This window comes from Mchenga conophoros, linkage group LG5 (assembly GCF_057382185.1).
Source record: "Mchenga conophoros isolate Kocher_MC1m ecotype Shallow Benthic linkage group LG5, M_conophoros_male_GT1.1, whole genome shotgun sequence".
Taxonomy (NCBI): Eukaryota; Metazoa; Chordata; class Actinopteri; order Cichliformes; family Cichlidae; genus Mchenga; species Mchenga conophoros.
The window spans coordinates 40910205-40927440 of NC_140530.1; the positions used below are offsets into that span (position 1 = coordinate 40910205).

A 17236-nucleotide genomic window follows, 5' to 3' on the forward strand; every position below is an offset into this window, starting at 1 on the left:
AGGCAACATTTTTCCAATCTTCTGTCCATTTCTGATGAATCCCTGTGAATTCAGGGTCCTGTTAATAGCTAATACCTGGTGTGGTCTTCTGCTGCTGTAGAGATGCTCTTCTGCATACCTTGATTGTAAGTGTGGTTACATGAGTTACTGTTGTCTCCCTTTCAGCTCAAAGCGGTCTGGTCATTCTCCAACATCAATGATGTGGATTGGACGAAATATTTTTGCCTCTTTGCACCATTCTCTGAAAACCGTAAAGATGGTTGAGTGGGGAAACACCAGTATATCACCAACATGTAGCTCATCCTGTCACCAACTCTGAATTACTTCACCATTCTGGTGCTGAGTTTCTTAGGAGTTCATCTTCAGCATGTCTGCATGCCTAACTGACTTGCTGCCATGTGATTGGTTGATTCAATAATTGCACTGAGCAACTGAACAGGTAGCCTGCTCAGTCGGTGTGAGTTGGAGCATGTGTGTTCCTCAAGCTCAGGAGTCTGAGGACCCTGCACAGCATTTTAGCTGTCCTAAGCCTGCACTCTCCTGGACAGCGATATCTGATTTGTCCCTGGAATCTGCTGGAGCCCAGTTTTGGCATTACAACTACAGATAGGTCTGGATCACTTTTTTTCTCTTGACACGTGGAATCATTTTAAAACTGCACTTTATATTTAATGTGTCATCTTTGTCTAATACTTACATTTAATGATGTGACAAATATGCAAAAAACTATTTGCAACACGATTTTCCTACAGAAACAAACAAACAAAACAAAAACAGCAAAATGCAAAGCACAACTCTTACTTGCATTTATTTTTTAATCAAAATACGTTTTTTTGTTTGACACAGAACCTCACAGTTTAACACATAAGAGGGAAAACTTTATTTAAATTAAAACCAAAGCAAATTATGTTGCAGTGAACGCAATGAGCACTGCCACAGGAGGCCACACACACGCGCACACACACACACACACATTCCAACAGGTACAGAGTATAAACACCTTAGCCTGTGTCTGACAGCTAAACTTAACACTTACAGCAGTGACACCTGTGGAAACTCCAATCCCCTGTGAAATTTTTAAATCAGTTCTTCAGCCTGCACTCTGTATTGCTCATTGTTGCTGGAAATGCTGACCATAGCCGTTGTGTCTCCTTGTGTATTGCCACATTTTTACACTGATCAGCATGTCATGACCACAAAGAATGCACACCCATAGCACATTACAGAAAACTTTCATTCAACTACACATCCAGATTTTTCTACCCTTTGGAAACTTTCAGCGTTTTTAACTTATTAAAAATTTGGGTGTCACCTTGACGCTTGGGGGGGAAAAAAAAAAAAAAAAAAAAAACTTAGAGCAACTCATGCAAACTGCAAAAGAAAAAGAACAGAAACAAAAAAGATCAGATGGCAGTAGGGAAGGTCACACTGAGGCAGGACGATGAGGAGCAGCTGTAGAGCACAGCGGGTAATAACATCGTAGGTCCTCAGCTCTAGTTCACCTGTTTGAGGTGTGTTTGAGTAGAAGTGCGGCAAAGGGGGGGACATATTCACAGCGTAGTTACTGATTGTCCAGTGTCTGTGTACTCGCCTTGTGGAGCATTACGTGTGCAGAGCCAAAGTGGCGACAGAGTTTGGCCATCCAGGGCTGTCAGGGGTGTGACGCTCTTGTTTTTGACTACAGTTTAACACTACCTGGCGTATAAAGTTTGTTGAGCAAGTGATCGTGGCTGCCATAGCAGTTTTCAGAGGGGTTAAGTGATTTTGGCAGTTTTAAGGAGCAAAGTATTTTCAGTTTAAAAAGATGAGCGATCGGGTTTGGGGAGAAAGTGAAATCTCTTAAATCGGAACACTGAACTGGAGAGGGATTTTCGTTATGCTAGTTTACGTTTCCTTGCATCCTCTCACTTCCCTTCACCCAGAAACCTTTCCTCCTCTGCCACCATGGAGGATTTTCCATCCCACTATAAAAACCTCAGAGGTTTTGAGCAGCTTTCTCTCCCATCCTCCGTTTGGCAGTAGCTAAGACACAAGGAACAGACAAGTTAGCATAATGCAAAGCACCCACCCCTGTGACTTTAAGTTAATGTCACATGTAGTTTATACTGTATACTTTTTTTTTATTTTTCATTCATGTGCTGGAATGAAAGTTGGTCAATGTGAAATTCTTTTTCCCTCAGCATCAAGTCAAGTTCATGCATGTCCTTCCCTTTTCATTTCAAGTTTGGATCCCTCGCCTTTGCTACCTGTTAGATAATAGGACACATAATGTGACCTCTGGCACCCTTTCCCATTCCTCAAATTCTTCTTTACAGCATTAAGAAAGAAAAAAGAAAAGACAGCGTTCATAACCCTCCAAGACCAGCTCTTCTTCTTTAGTTTGTCTTTGGCTGAACACTCTTGGTATTCCCCTCCAGCAATTTTCACCACTCTAAGCATGGCAGTATCTTTCTACAATAATTTCTCAGCATTGCCTTATACTCCTGCTCCCCCCACCTCCACTTCCTGGTGCTGCTGCTGCTGCTGCTGGTGCTCCTCCTCTCCTAGGTCCCAACAATGGCTGGGTCGTGGGCAGCATCCGGGAGTGCAGCATCCTGGCAGTGGTAAAGGAAGCAGTTGCCCCAGCAACTGTAGCAGATGAGGAAGAGGGCAGCCAGGAAGACCAAGGCACAGATGGTGCAGGGCTTTCTCTCCAGCAGGAAGCTGAGCAGGTAGAACCCCATGAACATGGAGTGGTTGAACCACAGAGCTGGGTTCAGCGGCTTGGGGATGAGCAGCACAGGGAGCAGCCATTGAAGGCAATACATTGTCTCTTTTTGGAAGGAGGCAGAAGATGTTTTCTGTTTCAGATCTATGAATGAAGGGTCTCTGATAGGTTCAGAGTGGAGATGACAACAGCTCTTCGCAGATGTGGGAGCGTTCCTCTATCCAACAGAGCTGGGATGATGCAGAAAGATGTCAAAGCAGCCAGATGTTACCATCAGATCATCCCTGCACAGGACGGTGAAAAGAAAAGTTAGAAGACTCATAATCTGGGCAAACATATCTATCTGAGCTTCCTCTATTTTAAAACGGGCTTTTGGGGAGTGACGAGACAATCTAGCTTCATACAGTCAGAGTCTGTTTATCTTACGTTTCCTGTTATTTTCAGCTTCTTGATAAAGAAAAACATATTTTAGGTTTCAGTATGTCAAAGCCCACATAAAAAAACTGATCTTTCTATATGTCAGCATAACTGTGATGGACCTTTTTTGTTTTTATTTTCAAATAAATGTAAAAAGAAAAAAAGTTTTATTTAATTCACACTTTTTATAGATGCTGTTTTGGAACTATTTGTTGTTTTGTGTCAATAAATAATTCAGGAGATATGAAGAAAAATAAAGTTTTTTCCCCTACATAAAACATGACAACAGTTGAGTTTCCTTCTCACCTCCTCTTCAAGCCAGCTCTTGAATGGTAATATTATTAGAACCACTTCTTTAGTAATATTCACATGGCTGCATGTTTGGCAAATATTAAACGTGGGTACACAAACACTCCAAGACACAAGTTAAAGTTAAATTAGAAAAACATAACATTCAAAACAGCTAACATGCAAACTGGGGTGCAAAACACCAGGCAGGTAAGTGTAGCACGAATGTGAGGAGTGAGACTTGCCTCACTCAAAATCCTAATCAGTGACCCAGTACTTGTTAAAGCCTCCCGAAAGTAAACATTTACTCAACTATTAGTGTGCCAACTTCCTTAAAGGGCCTAACACACCGAGATCAGCTGCTCGGCTAATGTTAACTACCTGCGTGGTTATCTTTAGGCCTCCAAGCACATTAACAAAACTTACTTCGCCTTATTTAATGTGGAAAAAAAATAATCAACGTGCGCTGGGTTTAACACGACAGTGGCTGCTTTCTTTCAATAACTAAACCAGCTGCCACTAGCTGACTGTCAGGGACAGCTGCTCGCTCTCCGACTGCCACATGACCACCTAACTTTAAAATATACCTACGACGTTATGAATGTCGCTGCTGTTAACCCTCTGCTTAAATGCCTGCTGCTTTGATTAACATTCGTTCAATTCAAGGGCAGCTCTTACGCTTTGCTACCTAGTTAGCCTTCGTGTTAATAGAGGAAATTTAGTTTTCATACAGTGATCCTCTCCGGGTAAGACTTCTCTAGAGTCTAGAAAGGGCAAATCAGACTATTTGAAAAACAATAATGGACCAATTTAACGTTGCCAGACAAATCTGGGAGAAAAAGCGTAGACCACAACATGGCTAAATATTCTTGCTTTTGATACACTGTACGTGCAGCGAGTTGTTTTTATTAGAGTGTAATTAAATGGATTTATCCGGCTAACCTGTTCCGCGAAAACACATTGCAGTGGGCGGTAACGTTCGTTAGCTAAAAGCTGCTTTTTAAACAATCATTAAAAAATGAAAAAGTCCGATTTGTTTGTACCAAAAAAGACAATATTTGAGTCTTGGTGTAGACACCCTGTAAGTAATGGGACAGGCCCCCGTGTAGCGCTAGCTGTGAACGGAGGACTGCATTAACAACAGCATGCACCTGAGGCTAACCAGCTAAGTTAGCTTGGAAAACAAACGCTTGCTTCCGCTATCGAGAAAAACCAGAGTCTGTAAAGGTGGCCACCTGTATTACAATCCAACTATAAATTATTATGAAACAAACCTGACATGTTTTGAGCTCATTCTCAGCAAAAATAAACCACCGGTATCATCTCCGTTTCATCAACCGACTGCGTACGTAGCTAACTAGCATTAGCGTTAGCTTAAAGGACCCGTGTGGAGGTAGAGCGAAGAAGTTTAGGTGTCTGTGACTTGCCTGATTATATTTAATAACTTACTGTTGATAACTTTACTTGGACCAAATATGATATCGTTAAGCTTGGTCTATTAATATAGAATAAACTTCTCGAATTCTTCTGTAATAATATTTTGATTGCTGGAGAGTTTTCCTGTATTTATAAAATCTGTTGTGTGTTGTGTGCTGTTATTCTTTGCTGCTTGGATAATTTGATGAATATTATTTGAAAATAATACCCATTAATTTATTTGAAAATTGTTCTATAAAGAGAAAAAACAAAAAACTCAGAACAGCTTATACAGATTCGATTTAAGAATCACTCAGGCCTGAAATATCTTGTTCCTTGTGCCACAAAGCCACATTGGCTGACATTTTCTAACAAATATGGTAGTCTGTGATTTGATCACACACCCTGCTTCTGGATAACTAGATTACCAAATCCGCATCTGAAAATAAACTCCCCAGAATATGATATTTACTCTGATTTAAGTGAAAATTATCAGAAATGCAGATGCAGACACTGTTTTAACCAAAGTATGTATTCATGATTCATTTTTAGACTCTGATCTTAAGTAGCGGCTAGAGGACAGTTAGAGAAGTTTAAATGCCATACCAGGCAAGACCCCAAATACAAGCAGTGTAAAAATGTCACTGAGACAATCTAGTACATAACAGCAGGGTGCAAGATGCTAGCATGCAAGGCATACATGGAACGCCGTCACCAAGTAGCTGGCATAGTATACAGGAACATGTGTAGCGATTATGGCATGCGAGTCAACCACCCAGACTCTAAGTGAACTTTTTCAGGGTCTTTACTGAAATCAACAATAGCTTATAAATCATGTTTTTTTGTTAGTGGTTAGGGTGCTTGTCGGGGTTTATTCATGTAATTTAATGCATCTGCTGAAAAGAGGAAGAATCTAGTTTAAGCTAAGCATTAAATCCAATGAACTGTGATATCATACAGTTACTTACAATTGGGAGATGACAAACCACAGTATCCCATCTTCTTCAAACTTTATTTGTCACAATTATTACAATGACAACCAAAAATGTGAAACCATATGTTTGTGTAAATGCAAACAAACAGACATAGAAAAAAACTTTTTTAAATTAAAAATAAAATATTTCAAAATAATGAATGAAAAGTAAAAAAAAAAAGAAAAGTTTACATATTGATTTAAAATCATATCAACAAACTCTTTATACAAACTAAGGGCTCATTTGTTTTTTGCTACAACTGAACTTGTGCTGGCACTGTTAACTATCCACACGCTTGCCATCAGAACCTAAAAACAAAAACGTATAAAATCAAAAATGTGAAGAAGCAGAATTTGTTAAACGATCACTTCAAGCAACAAAATTTGTCTAAATTAAAGTTTCTCAGCAACGCCAGCTGTATGTTTTGTTATACTGATGCTTACTGCAGGGCTGAAAGCTACATGCTCATCTATATAACAACAAAGAGCCTGCCTGTATTTTGTGCTTTGCCTGATATTAAACAGAATGATAAAGCTCCATTTGGATTTCTTCTGTGTAGTGCACACTTTCGGTAGTCTCCACCCTAGCTATCTTGTGCTTGACAACCACATAATCCACACTGCGGGCAACCATTTAATGTATTCATGATCGTTCTCCATCTCTGCATGTGTCCTCAGCGCTCCATAAATACTGCTTAGCTGACATGGTGCATATTAATCCGTGTGGGTTTGAGTGAAGCCATGTACAGTACTGATGCATCAAGAAAAGTCAGAGTAAGAGATAAAACAGGCAGCATCTTGATGAAAATGAAGATGGGCAACTACAGCAATGAGTCAGTGAGCATGTTTTAGTTCCGCCTGATCTGTGTCATCACAGTGATAGCGAGTCAGTGTTTTATTAATTGGGCCGTGGACTTGTAACCTCTGCTAATTCTAATTTTGATCCTTTATGAATGAATTTGAACTTAAATGTTAGTCATACGTGTATTGAGGTGACTCCTTTAAAGTCAGACAATGGCCATGCTAACTCAATCTTATAAGCCCTGAATAAAGTAAATGGGACAAGTTTGGAGTGATGATAACACTGCAGACGTGTTTTTACTGAGTTGGAACTCAAACTGTTACTCCTGTGTGCCCTGTGTATACTGTAGTCGTTCCATTTGTGACTTAAACGTAACTCTGACTTTAATGTTTAACACCATAATACTGAACACCTGGGGCTCGACTTGGGTCTGGTGACTCGACTTTAACACTGTAACTATCTATATATTTCATGCTTTTGACATCTAAATGTTGCCCATGTGTCATAGCCTCAAGACTTAGCCAGGAGCATACAGCAGCCATTAGAGCACTATTGGGGGAGAAAAACAGCATATAAGGCTAGCAGCACACAAGTACAGCGATCACATGACATGTTTGAGAGTGCAGAGTAAACATCCTCAGCAGTTACAACCATTCCTATAAGCAAAATAGAGATATTTGAATCACTGTATGTAAGACGTTTAACATGATGCAGCATTTCAACGATGATAGTCACTACTTCCAAGAGGAATCAATAAAGTGCCAAAACCTCACTTTCAAAGTTGCTACAGGCTTTACTTTCTCATCAGTAATCCAGAGGAGTAGCTTAGAGGAGTCGCTGCTGTCACTGTAGTCACACCTTATCATCTAATTGTTGATGATTTGATTGGCTGCACTGGTATTGGGACTTTCTTTCTGCTGTCAGTGATGTCCGAATATAGAGTTTAACAGCAAGCACTAACTGTAACCCATAGTGACTTTAAGTCCTAAATAGGACTGTGCGATATGACCAAAATCTCATATCCCGATATAAGAATTCTATCATCCGATAACGATATAAATCACAAAAATGTAACATTTTCTGTAAATTCTGTGAATCTCGGGCAGCTCGACTTGCGGGAAGTGTTTCCAGCTGCGCGTCATGTAGCTGGAGTCGAGTGTTTTAACAGATGCATGAAACAATACATTTTTAGACATAAGTTGTAACGGCTTTCTTTGTGAGTATTTATTAGGCGTGCTGTGTAATAAAAGCCTGTTCTAACATTTGAGTCTAAGGTTTATTTTTAGCACCTGGCGGCTCTTTTTTACTTCTCATCCGTAAAAATCTGCTCTTTCACTTGGTTCAGTTTATTTTGAAAAGTCTCAACAGGATCTTGAGCTTTATTGTGAAAGGTTTATGTGGAACATAAACAAGAGGACACGCGATGGTGTTACTATCTTTGTTGCTAACCACAACGCATAAAAACAGGCGCTTGTCTGTCCATAGTGTGGTTATATTAAATATAAGAGAAAGAGAGAACTTTAGGAAATTAATATAGCCACTACAGTGACCATCAAAACAATGAAAAAATATTGCTGTAAACAGTTCATTTTGCGACACCACGAAACAAACGATAGCGTAAAATGAAACGATAGACATTTTTATATCGTCATCCGATATATATCGTTATATCGAACAGCCCTAGTCCTAAATTAATTCACAATATCTCTTAGAAGATTATGAAACATTATTATGAAAAATTCTGTGTGAACCTGTTTTAATTGCTTTCATTTTCTGATTGTTGGTACTTGCTGGTTTCTGCAAACAGACTTCAAAGCCCCGCCTCCTACAGGAGGTCGGGCCGTGGCTCTGGTTGTGCCAGGACATCGGTGCAGTGCTGACATCAGCAAGGCAAGAGAGTGGAAAAAATCCTTTTGTAAAACTTGCGTTTCAAGCCCGTCAAAGCCTGAGCTTCAGACTATGAGCTCATTATTTCAAACTTCGGCTGTGTTTAATATGGACAGTCTCTACAGATATGACAAACAATAAGGGGAAAAAGTATATGAGGAGTGGCATTTTTCTACTGGTGGTAATTTTGTCAACTTCATACACTGTTGGTTACTTTACCCTGAACTAATATATCATATTTATAAAATCATTACATCTTATATATAAAATACTGACCTGTAACTTACCTAAATATATTCAGTTTTACCACAATTCATAGTAAACCTTTAATATTTCGATTACTTTCACAGTTAGGGAAACAGTGGGCCATTCTGTCTAATGATTTGTGACACAAAACGGTGCCACAGCGTTGACATTCAAACATTAGGGTTGTAAAATGATGCTGTAAGTTATGACTTGTGCAGAGTTTGCTTTTAATCTGTCCCATGCAGCCACTGTACAAAAAGGTAGCAGCGTAAGGCACACTAAACACAGGCATTTCTATGGCGTGATGGCATTATTAACCTATCCAACAGGAGTTTAATCTTTTAATGAAATTTCAGCTTTGTCAATCACACTCTGTTGATTGTTTTAAAAGCTGAGATCTCAGAGAGACTCATGACTCTACGTGAATTCAGTGTCTAATCTCAAACATGACGTCAGTGACTCCTCCTCTACTCCCCCTAGCCTCAGTCTTAGCTCAGCTGACTGGGCAACACTTTATTACCATCAGCGTCTTCCTTTTCTCTCCCTTATTTCTCCTTTCTTTCTTTGTTCTCTCCATCAAAAACATTTGTATTATTTTTCTTCTGCCACCATCTCCCCATCCTCTTTCATTATCTTCTTCCTTCCTCAGGGCTTCCTCTCATAAGCTGTATATAAAAGAATCGTCTTCATCAATCAGAGATGTGTGTCCTGCTCTTCTTCCTCCTCCTCTGTGGCTGCTTGATTGACAAATACCTAAAAAAAAAAAAAAAATTAGTGTCTTCATGCCGTTGCCAGGCAGAATGTATTTTTGTTTAGTTTAGTTTTCTCAAAAAGGAAGCTTTAGCAGTAACTCATTTACTCATTATTTACTCATCCATCTCTTCATCTTTTTTTTTATCCCTCAATTAGTCTTCCAATCACCTGCCATCGACTGCTCTCCTCCCCACCTCTGTCTCCTCCTCCTCCTGCTCCTCCTCCTGCAAGCCCATTGGTACTTGGCTTCTTTTCCTGCATCTCAGGCTGGCCATCATTAGTCACATCCAGTGTTGGTTATCATGGCAACCGTTCACCACAAAGTGAAGCTCCTCAGCACGAAACTGTGGAAAAGAAGGAGCAAAAGATTTATAAAGAGTAATCCATTTATCCAGTGCGGCAGCTCAGAGACATGAATACCTTCATCTCTCATGAACTCAGCAGCAAAAAATAAAATGAATGAGAGGAAACCAATGAAAAGTCTGGCAAAGTAAGAACACCTCAAAGAAACGTTGATACACCTCAGCCCTAAACACAGGCTAGAGGGATTTAACAAAACCTAAACTAAGATGAATATCATCCCTAACCATGATCCATGTTTCCAACATCATATGTTTGATCTAACGCCTTCATTCTGGTCACAATATATGAAAGCTAACCACATTAATACATTTAAATTAGTACATCGTTATTTTACTGTTAAAACCTATACAATTATGATAATGTTTTCATATTATTAGTAATATTATATTTGGATTTGGACAACCTGCACGCTACATAAAAACCCATCACCAATGGATGGATTATTTACTGAAATCAGCTTTCTGAAAGCACATTTCAATTAATGTCCTTTAAAATGTATTTATTTTATTTTAATTTGGTCTGAACTGTGTTTAAAGAAGTGCTGTGCTATTCGTCTTTAGAGACTGTGTACCAGCGCCCTGCTGAAGGCGCTTCTCTCTCTCGTGTGCATGAGAAAAAAGGAAGGTGTTGATTACCGCTGACCGTGTCTGCAGACTTTGTTAATTAAACTTCCAAGACACCATATTACATTAGGTTAAGTTACTTAAGTATAGAGGGTATAATATATATATACTGTAAACACTGACAAACATCTGTGGTCTTAAACACTTGACAGCACAGCTGCACATCAGCACGGGCCACAGTTAGCGCATGGCGATGGTTTGTGTTTGTGCTTACCGCAGTTTTCGTTGCAGGGAGCCGTCTCTGCCAGCAGATGTATATGAATCCAGATGTGATGATTACCATGCAGATGGAGCCGATGATAACCAGAACCACAAACAGCTTGCCGTAGTCACTGCGTGTGTGACTGGGCCGAGACGGGCAGTTGCTGGCAGCACTGTAGTTCTGGACGCCCACCTGAAAAGGTACGCATGCACAACAATCAACCATTAGTTTAAACTCATGTCAAACCCGTTTCACACTGTGACAGCTCACCTTGCTCTTAAGTGGACCAGTGAAAGTTCCCCTTTTTTGTCAGTAAACAGCAGTGTAACTGCACATTTACTCCCTAAAATATCTTAACTCCTTAATGCCTAGTGTGTCATATTTGACACATACAATTTTCTGTGAGTTTTTGAGACTTCTACAAGATCAGTGTGATTTTTTCCCCCTGAAAAACTTAACTAAAAGGCACAATATATTTTTAAGCAATTTAAACAAAATTCCAGATGTAGCAAATATAATATGGAGCAGAATTATTTCAGATTTCAGGCTTTAGGGGTTTAATATAGGAAAAAGAAGCGCATGTCTCAGTTTTTCCACTTGAAAAAGAAATGCTATAGTATTAAATAAAAGAAATCTGTCAGCATGAATGTTTGGGCTTATATTGTAAGAAATACCAGGCCATTCTCAATCCCGACATATAACATACCGATGATTTATCAAGTCCCGAGGTGGCCCTATGAACCACGCAGGATTGTGGATGGAATACAATAGAACCAGTAACCCACGTACATGTGTAGATTCATTCCAAACGGTTCTCATGTTTCCTGCCGTTTCCGAACGCGTAACAAAGAGACGTGTTGGGTGGCCAAAAGTGTGACATACCGACGATTTGTCACAGAAAGAGGTGCATTTTTTTCCATTTCATTTCACACACGTTCACTGTGTTCTCTTCAGTATCTTAGCAGAAATGTTTGAATCTGATTTGCTGGAGAGTGCTGCAACAAATTTAAAAAGTTTCTAGATGTTGTACCTCAGTCAGACATGTCTTGATCTCTGCCAGCATGCCCAGCATGTCTTTGGTCGGGATCACTCCTGGATAAAAAACATATCTTGTCAGACACAGTCCTTTGAGCCAACATAGTGCTTGTGTGTGCTTGAATATGTGTGTTACTGAGAAGCTCCTAAACTCTTCTTTGGGTCAGAACTGAATCAAATGCCTCATTTAAAGGATCTCTTTATATCATGTTTCTTTGTCTGATACTGAAGCCTGACATTTGCAACTGTTTGATATTTGTGAAGGCTTTCAGATAACACACCCTGAAAGAGGCTGAAAATTAACTTAATGTGACAGCAGACCATCTATTTTTATCCAAAGAACAAAGAAACTGCTTGAGACCCCTGATCACAACTGAATATTTCAGGGTGCACCGTTGGTTCAGAGTTGAAGTATGAAGACTGGGATAACTTCTGTTGATACATTTTTATTTGTGCTGAATGTTTTTATTGTTTCATGTCTGTCTGCACATTGTTGTCACACAGCTGCCAGCAGCCACTGCAGTCTGGACAAGCTACATGGATGAATATTAATATGCTTGTGCACTCAAATCAGTAACAGGGATCCTCTGTTGGGTTTAATATCTCAGACTAACTACTTTTTTGCTTGAGCATATAAAAAATGACAAGTATGCTCCTGTTCAGATTTGTAATTATGACCCTTGTTGTGAGTTGTAGCCAGAGATCCAACTCTATTCATCACAGATAATCCCCAACCGGAAGTTCAGGTCAGTTTGACAGAGGTTTTGATGTTGTCGTTAGCATGAAGTTGATACCCATGGTCGAATCATCAAAAAAGGATTTACTTGGCCTGATCCAGCAGTGCTGGAAGCTGTGCACAAACACATAGCCTAAAGGACAACAGGCCAAATAGAAGTCAGGGACGTTTTTGATTTTGACTCCAGAATCTTTTAATGCACCTCATTCAGTATAAAGCAGTTAAAGCTAACATAATATCTGTCACACATGACATTTTACAGCACAGTGAGTACTTTTATTTTATAATTACATCAGATTTTGTAGTTTTTGTCATTTTTTTTTGTAATTTTAATGTTGTATTTTGTTGACTAGGAAACAAATCTTTCTTCCCCCTATTGGCTATAAATAGGGATGCTGATGCTGTGTGCTATGTGTTCCAGTTTAACAGTTAAAAACATTTTTGTTTGTACTTATTGTGTTTTACTATTTTCTCTGCATTTTAAGGTACATGTGTACGTGTGTGTGTGTGTCTGTTTGTGTTTGTGTGTGTGGGTAGGTGTGTAGGTGGGTGTACCATGCACAGATGCCACGTTCATCAGCAGCTGGTGTTGCTGGTGTGTAGGCTTGCTGAGGTAGATTACCCATGTTCCCCTCAGGGCTACTCATTCTCCGAGCAAACACTCGCTCTATAGTCGTCAACAACCGCACACCCTGGTCTAAACGGAAATCCTCCTGTAACACACAGACACACACACGTACACACACGCACACATACACACACAAAGGTGAGGAAACAGGATAAAAGAAGTTAAACTGCAGTAGCTCAGCTTTGACTCCATCCCTGTTTCTGTGCCAACAACTACTGCATTGGTGGTGAGGGTTTGTGTTGGTGCCATGGACAGATGTTCGTTCACCGACACACACAAATACAAGCAGCCCCCAGCAGTCCGGGTTTTAGAGCTCTACAGCACTCCTCCACCTGATGTTTGCTACTGCAGTGGGAGAGAAAAGTCTGGCTCTTCTTCAAAGAAGGACACATCACAGCTGCGTGTGCTGGTTCTAGGATGAATAATTGGCTTCAAAATTGTGTTCATATACAGTGGGGCAAAAAAGTATTTAGTCAGCCACCGATTGTGCAAGTTCCCCCTCTTAAAATGATGACAGAGGTCAGTAATTTGCACCAGAGGTACACTTCAACTGTGAGAGACAGAATGTGAAAAAAAAATCCATGAATTCACATGGTAGGATTTGTAAAGAATTTATTCGTAAATTAGGGTGGAAAATAAGTATTTGGTCACCTCAAACAAGGAAAATCTCTGGCTCTCACAGACCTGTAACGTCTTCTGTAAGAAGCTTTTCTGTCCCCCACTCGTTACCTGTATGAATGGCACCTGTTTAAACTCATCATCTGTATAAAAGACACCTGTCCACAGCCTCAAACAGTCAGACTCCGCCATGGCCAAGACCAAAGAGCTTTCGAAGGACACCAGGAAAAGTATTGTAGACCTGCACCAGACTGGGAAGAGTGACTCTACAATAGGCAAGCAGCTTGGTGTGAAAAAATCAACTGTGGGAGCAATCATCAGAAAATGGAAGACATACAAGACCGCTGATAATCTCCCTCGATCTGGGGCTCCACGCAAGATCTCATCCCGTGGGGTCAAAATGATCATGAGAACGGTGAGCAAAGATCCCAGAACCACACGGGGGGAACTGGTGAATGACCTGCAGAGAGCTGGGACCAAAGTAACAAAGGTCACCATCAGTAACACACTACAACGGCAGGGAATCAAATCCCGCAGTGCCAGACGTGTTCCGCTGCTGAAGCCAGTGCATGTCCAGGCCCGTCTGAAGTTTGCCAGAGAGCACATGGATGATACAGCAGAGGATTGGGAGAATGTCATGTGGTCAGATGAAACCAAAGTAGAACTTTTTGGTATAAACTCAACTCGTCGTGTTTGGAGGAAGAAGAATACTGAGTTGCATCCCAAGAACACCATACCTACTGTGAAGCATGGGGGTGGAAACATCATGCTATGGGGCTGTTTTTCTGCCAAGGGGACAGGACGACTGATCCGTGTTAAGGACAGAATGAATGGGGCCATGTATCGTGAGATTTTGAGCCAAAACCTCCTTCCATCAGTGAGAACTTTGAAGATGAAACGAGGCTGGGTCTTCCAACATGACAATGATCCAAAACACACCGCCCGGGCAACAAAGGAGTGGCTCCGTAAGAAGCATTTGAAAGTCCTGGAGTGGCCTAGCCAGTCTCCAGACCTCAACCCCATAGAAAATCTGTGGCGGGAGTTGAAAGTCCGTGTTGCTCGGCGACAGCCCCAAAACATCACTGCTCTCGAGAAGATCTGCATGGAGGAATGGGCCAAAATACCAGCTACTGTGTGTGCAAACCTGGTAAAGACCTATAGTAAACGTTTGACCTCTGTTATTGCCAACAAAGGTTATGTTACAAAGTATTGAGTTATATTTTTGTTATTGACCAAATACTTATTTTCCACCCTGATTTACGAATAAATTCTTTACAAATCCTACCATGTGGATTCATGGATTTTTTTTTTTCTTCACATTCTGTCTCTCACAGTTGAAGTGTACCTCTGGTGCAAATTACTGACCTCTGTCATCATTTTAGGTGGGGGAACTTGCACAATCGGTGGCTGACTAAATACTTTTTTGCCCCACTGTATCTGACCTGTTTGGACTGGTTCAGACCAAACAGACCACCTGAGAATGAGTGTCTCGGTCTGCTTGCAAACAGATTTTAGTGGTTTATTGTCATGTAAAAGCAAAACTGTGTGCCCAAACCACAGCTGGTCACAGCTATCTCCAAGATCAACTGCACTGAATTTTCTTAAACTAATTTGCTGAAACGGAATCAGACTGCTGAAAAAATTGGTATTATATGTACTTATAATAGTAAGAACTGAAAGAATTACAAGTAAATATTCTGATATTAAATATTACTATTAGACATAGTGTTATCATTACTAACCAGACGTTAGACTAATAGACAAATAGACAATAGACATTTTCTAAGTAGCAGTCCATGCACTCAGCAGTGCAGATGGGGTTAAACGTATTCCTGAATGTTTAAAAAATGTCATGAAATAAAGTTTATACTTATCGTGTGCACAGGATTCAGATCCATCTCTAACCACTACAGATGTACAAAGTCGCCATGTAACGAAGTGAATTTAGCCAGCTAAACTTTAATTTCACCTTCATACAATTGCATAACTGCAGATCAGTTCCAAACACTATAGGGATGTTTCTGTGTCTGTAGTTTTTCAGAAACTGTAACAGATTGATAAACATCACTGACGTGGCAGTTAACCCCTAAAAATGACCCCTGACTGAACAAAGGGGCATTAGAGGAACCGCTTCAGGTGCAGTTCCTCTAATGGCCACATGAGGCTGGCTCCAAAAAGAGAACTGAGTCACAAAACTGCATCTGTCAATTAGGGGTGCAACGTATCGATATTGAACCGTTCGATACAGTGCTTTCGGTTCGGTATGCATATCTATCAAACAAAATTTTTAATTTATTTTATCAACTTTCCTTCTGACAATGCTGTCTGTGTTGAGAGCTCAGTGAATCTGCGTTCGACTACTCCGCCTAGACTGCACTGTCAAGCGCAGATCCACTGAGCGCAGCACAAGCTAGCAAGACAGAAGCTAAGCTCATTGCAACATGGCAAATTGAACCTCCCCCACCCTCATTCAGATCTGGCCTTTGGAACTATTTTGGTCTTCATGTGAAGTATGACCCTGAAGGTAAGCGCGTCATGGACAAAAGTAAAACAGTATGTCGGATGTGCCACGCAATGCTCAATTACATGGGTGGGAACTACTGCGTTAGCGCAGTTTGCTCGTTAACGTGTTGACGCCGTCCAGCCCCACGCACGGTGATCCGCGGTAGCTCGTTAACGGAGATTTGCCGTGTTGTGGCGTTAACGTCATTTCAGATTAAGGCTGACAGCACTAGTGGGAACACAATGAATATGACTGCGCATTTACGCTCACATCATTGTAGTGCAAAGTGGAAGCAGACAAAAACAACAAGCACGCATGCTACAAACTTTACCCGAGTCATTTAGACAGCCGTTAGCACAGGATTCTCCTTATGGGGACCTGCTATGTTTAATATGCTGCTGAGAATATAGCCCAGAAGAAGCGGATAGTATAGCTTTTATTTTGGAAAGAGACATTTCTCTGTAATAAACTCTCTTTTCCAAAGATGAGTGATTTCTCGATCAGATAGATTTATTTTTTTTATTATTTTCTTTTTTCAGCAACATTAAATTTAAAAACTGTACTTTTGAGTTAAAATATATATTTATAATTTTAATAAATGACAAATTAAAAAGGCATGAACATTTTTTGTATCAATAAAATATCGAACCGTGACACCAAAGTATCGAACCGAACCGTGAATTTTGTGTATGTTGCACCCCTACTGTCAATCATTTTGTGGTGTTGGTGTTTTGTAAAGCATTTTAAATGGAATTTTGAAATAAACAGTAAAGTCTTCTGTGAGATCCAGATGGTCCAAAGAGTCTGTGCTCCACATTTTGCAATTTAAATTCTAGGGTTTTATTAGCCCAATCCTCTTTCATCCAAATTTGGTTACTTCTGATTCCAAAAGGCGATCATGGCATCATCTTATGTATACTAATGCATAAGTCAGGTCGAGGTGTACTCACGCAGTTGATGTTTTGTGTCATGTTGAGGACGACATAGCCTCGTCCAGTCAGCTCACTCCAGTCAACACAAACTACCTGAAAGATTTGGA

The 17236-nt window shown here is 40.3% G+C and overlaps 1 protein-coding gene and 1 long non-coding RNA gene across 3 annotated transcripts; both read right to left on the reverse strand.

Annotated features, from left to right (window-relative positions):
* Nucleotides 1–2543: 2543 nt before the first annotated feature.
* LOC146575172 (apoptosis inducing factor BLCAP) lies at nt 2544–4807 on the reverse strand. 2 transcript variants are annotated; one of them, XM_085275664.1, is made up of 2 exons: nt 4687–4807; nt 2544–2991 (listed from the first exon to the last, which is right to left on the reverse strand). In XM_085275664.1, exon 2 carries the CDS (start codon nt 2805–2807, stop codon nt 2544–2546), a length of 264 nt encoding a protein of 87 aa, XP_085131790.1. In that variant the 5' UTR covers nt 2808–2991; nt 4687–4807. The 2 variants fall into 2 exon arrangements, with proteins under 2 accessions (XP_085131790.1, XP_085131791.1); XM_085275665.1 differs by having other exon boundaries at nt 4692–4800.
* A 4474-nt stretch (nt 4808–9281) lies between these two features.
* On the reverse strand, nt 9282–9786 carry LOC146575173 (uncharacterized). The gene is made up of 2 exons (XR_014892538.1): nt 9658–9786; nt 9282–9489 (listed from the first exon to the last, which is right to left on the reverse strand). It is a non-coding gene; the product is annotated as an uncharacterized LOC146575173 (long non-coding RNA).
* Between the last annotated feature and the right edge of the window lie 7450 nt (nt 9787–17236).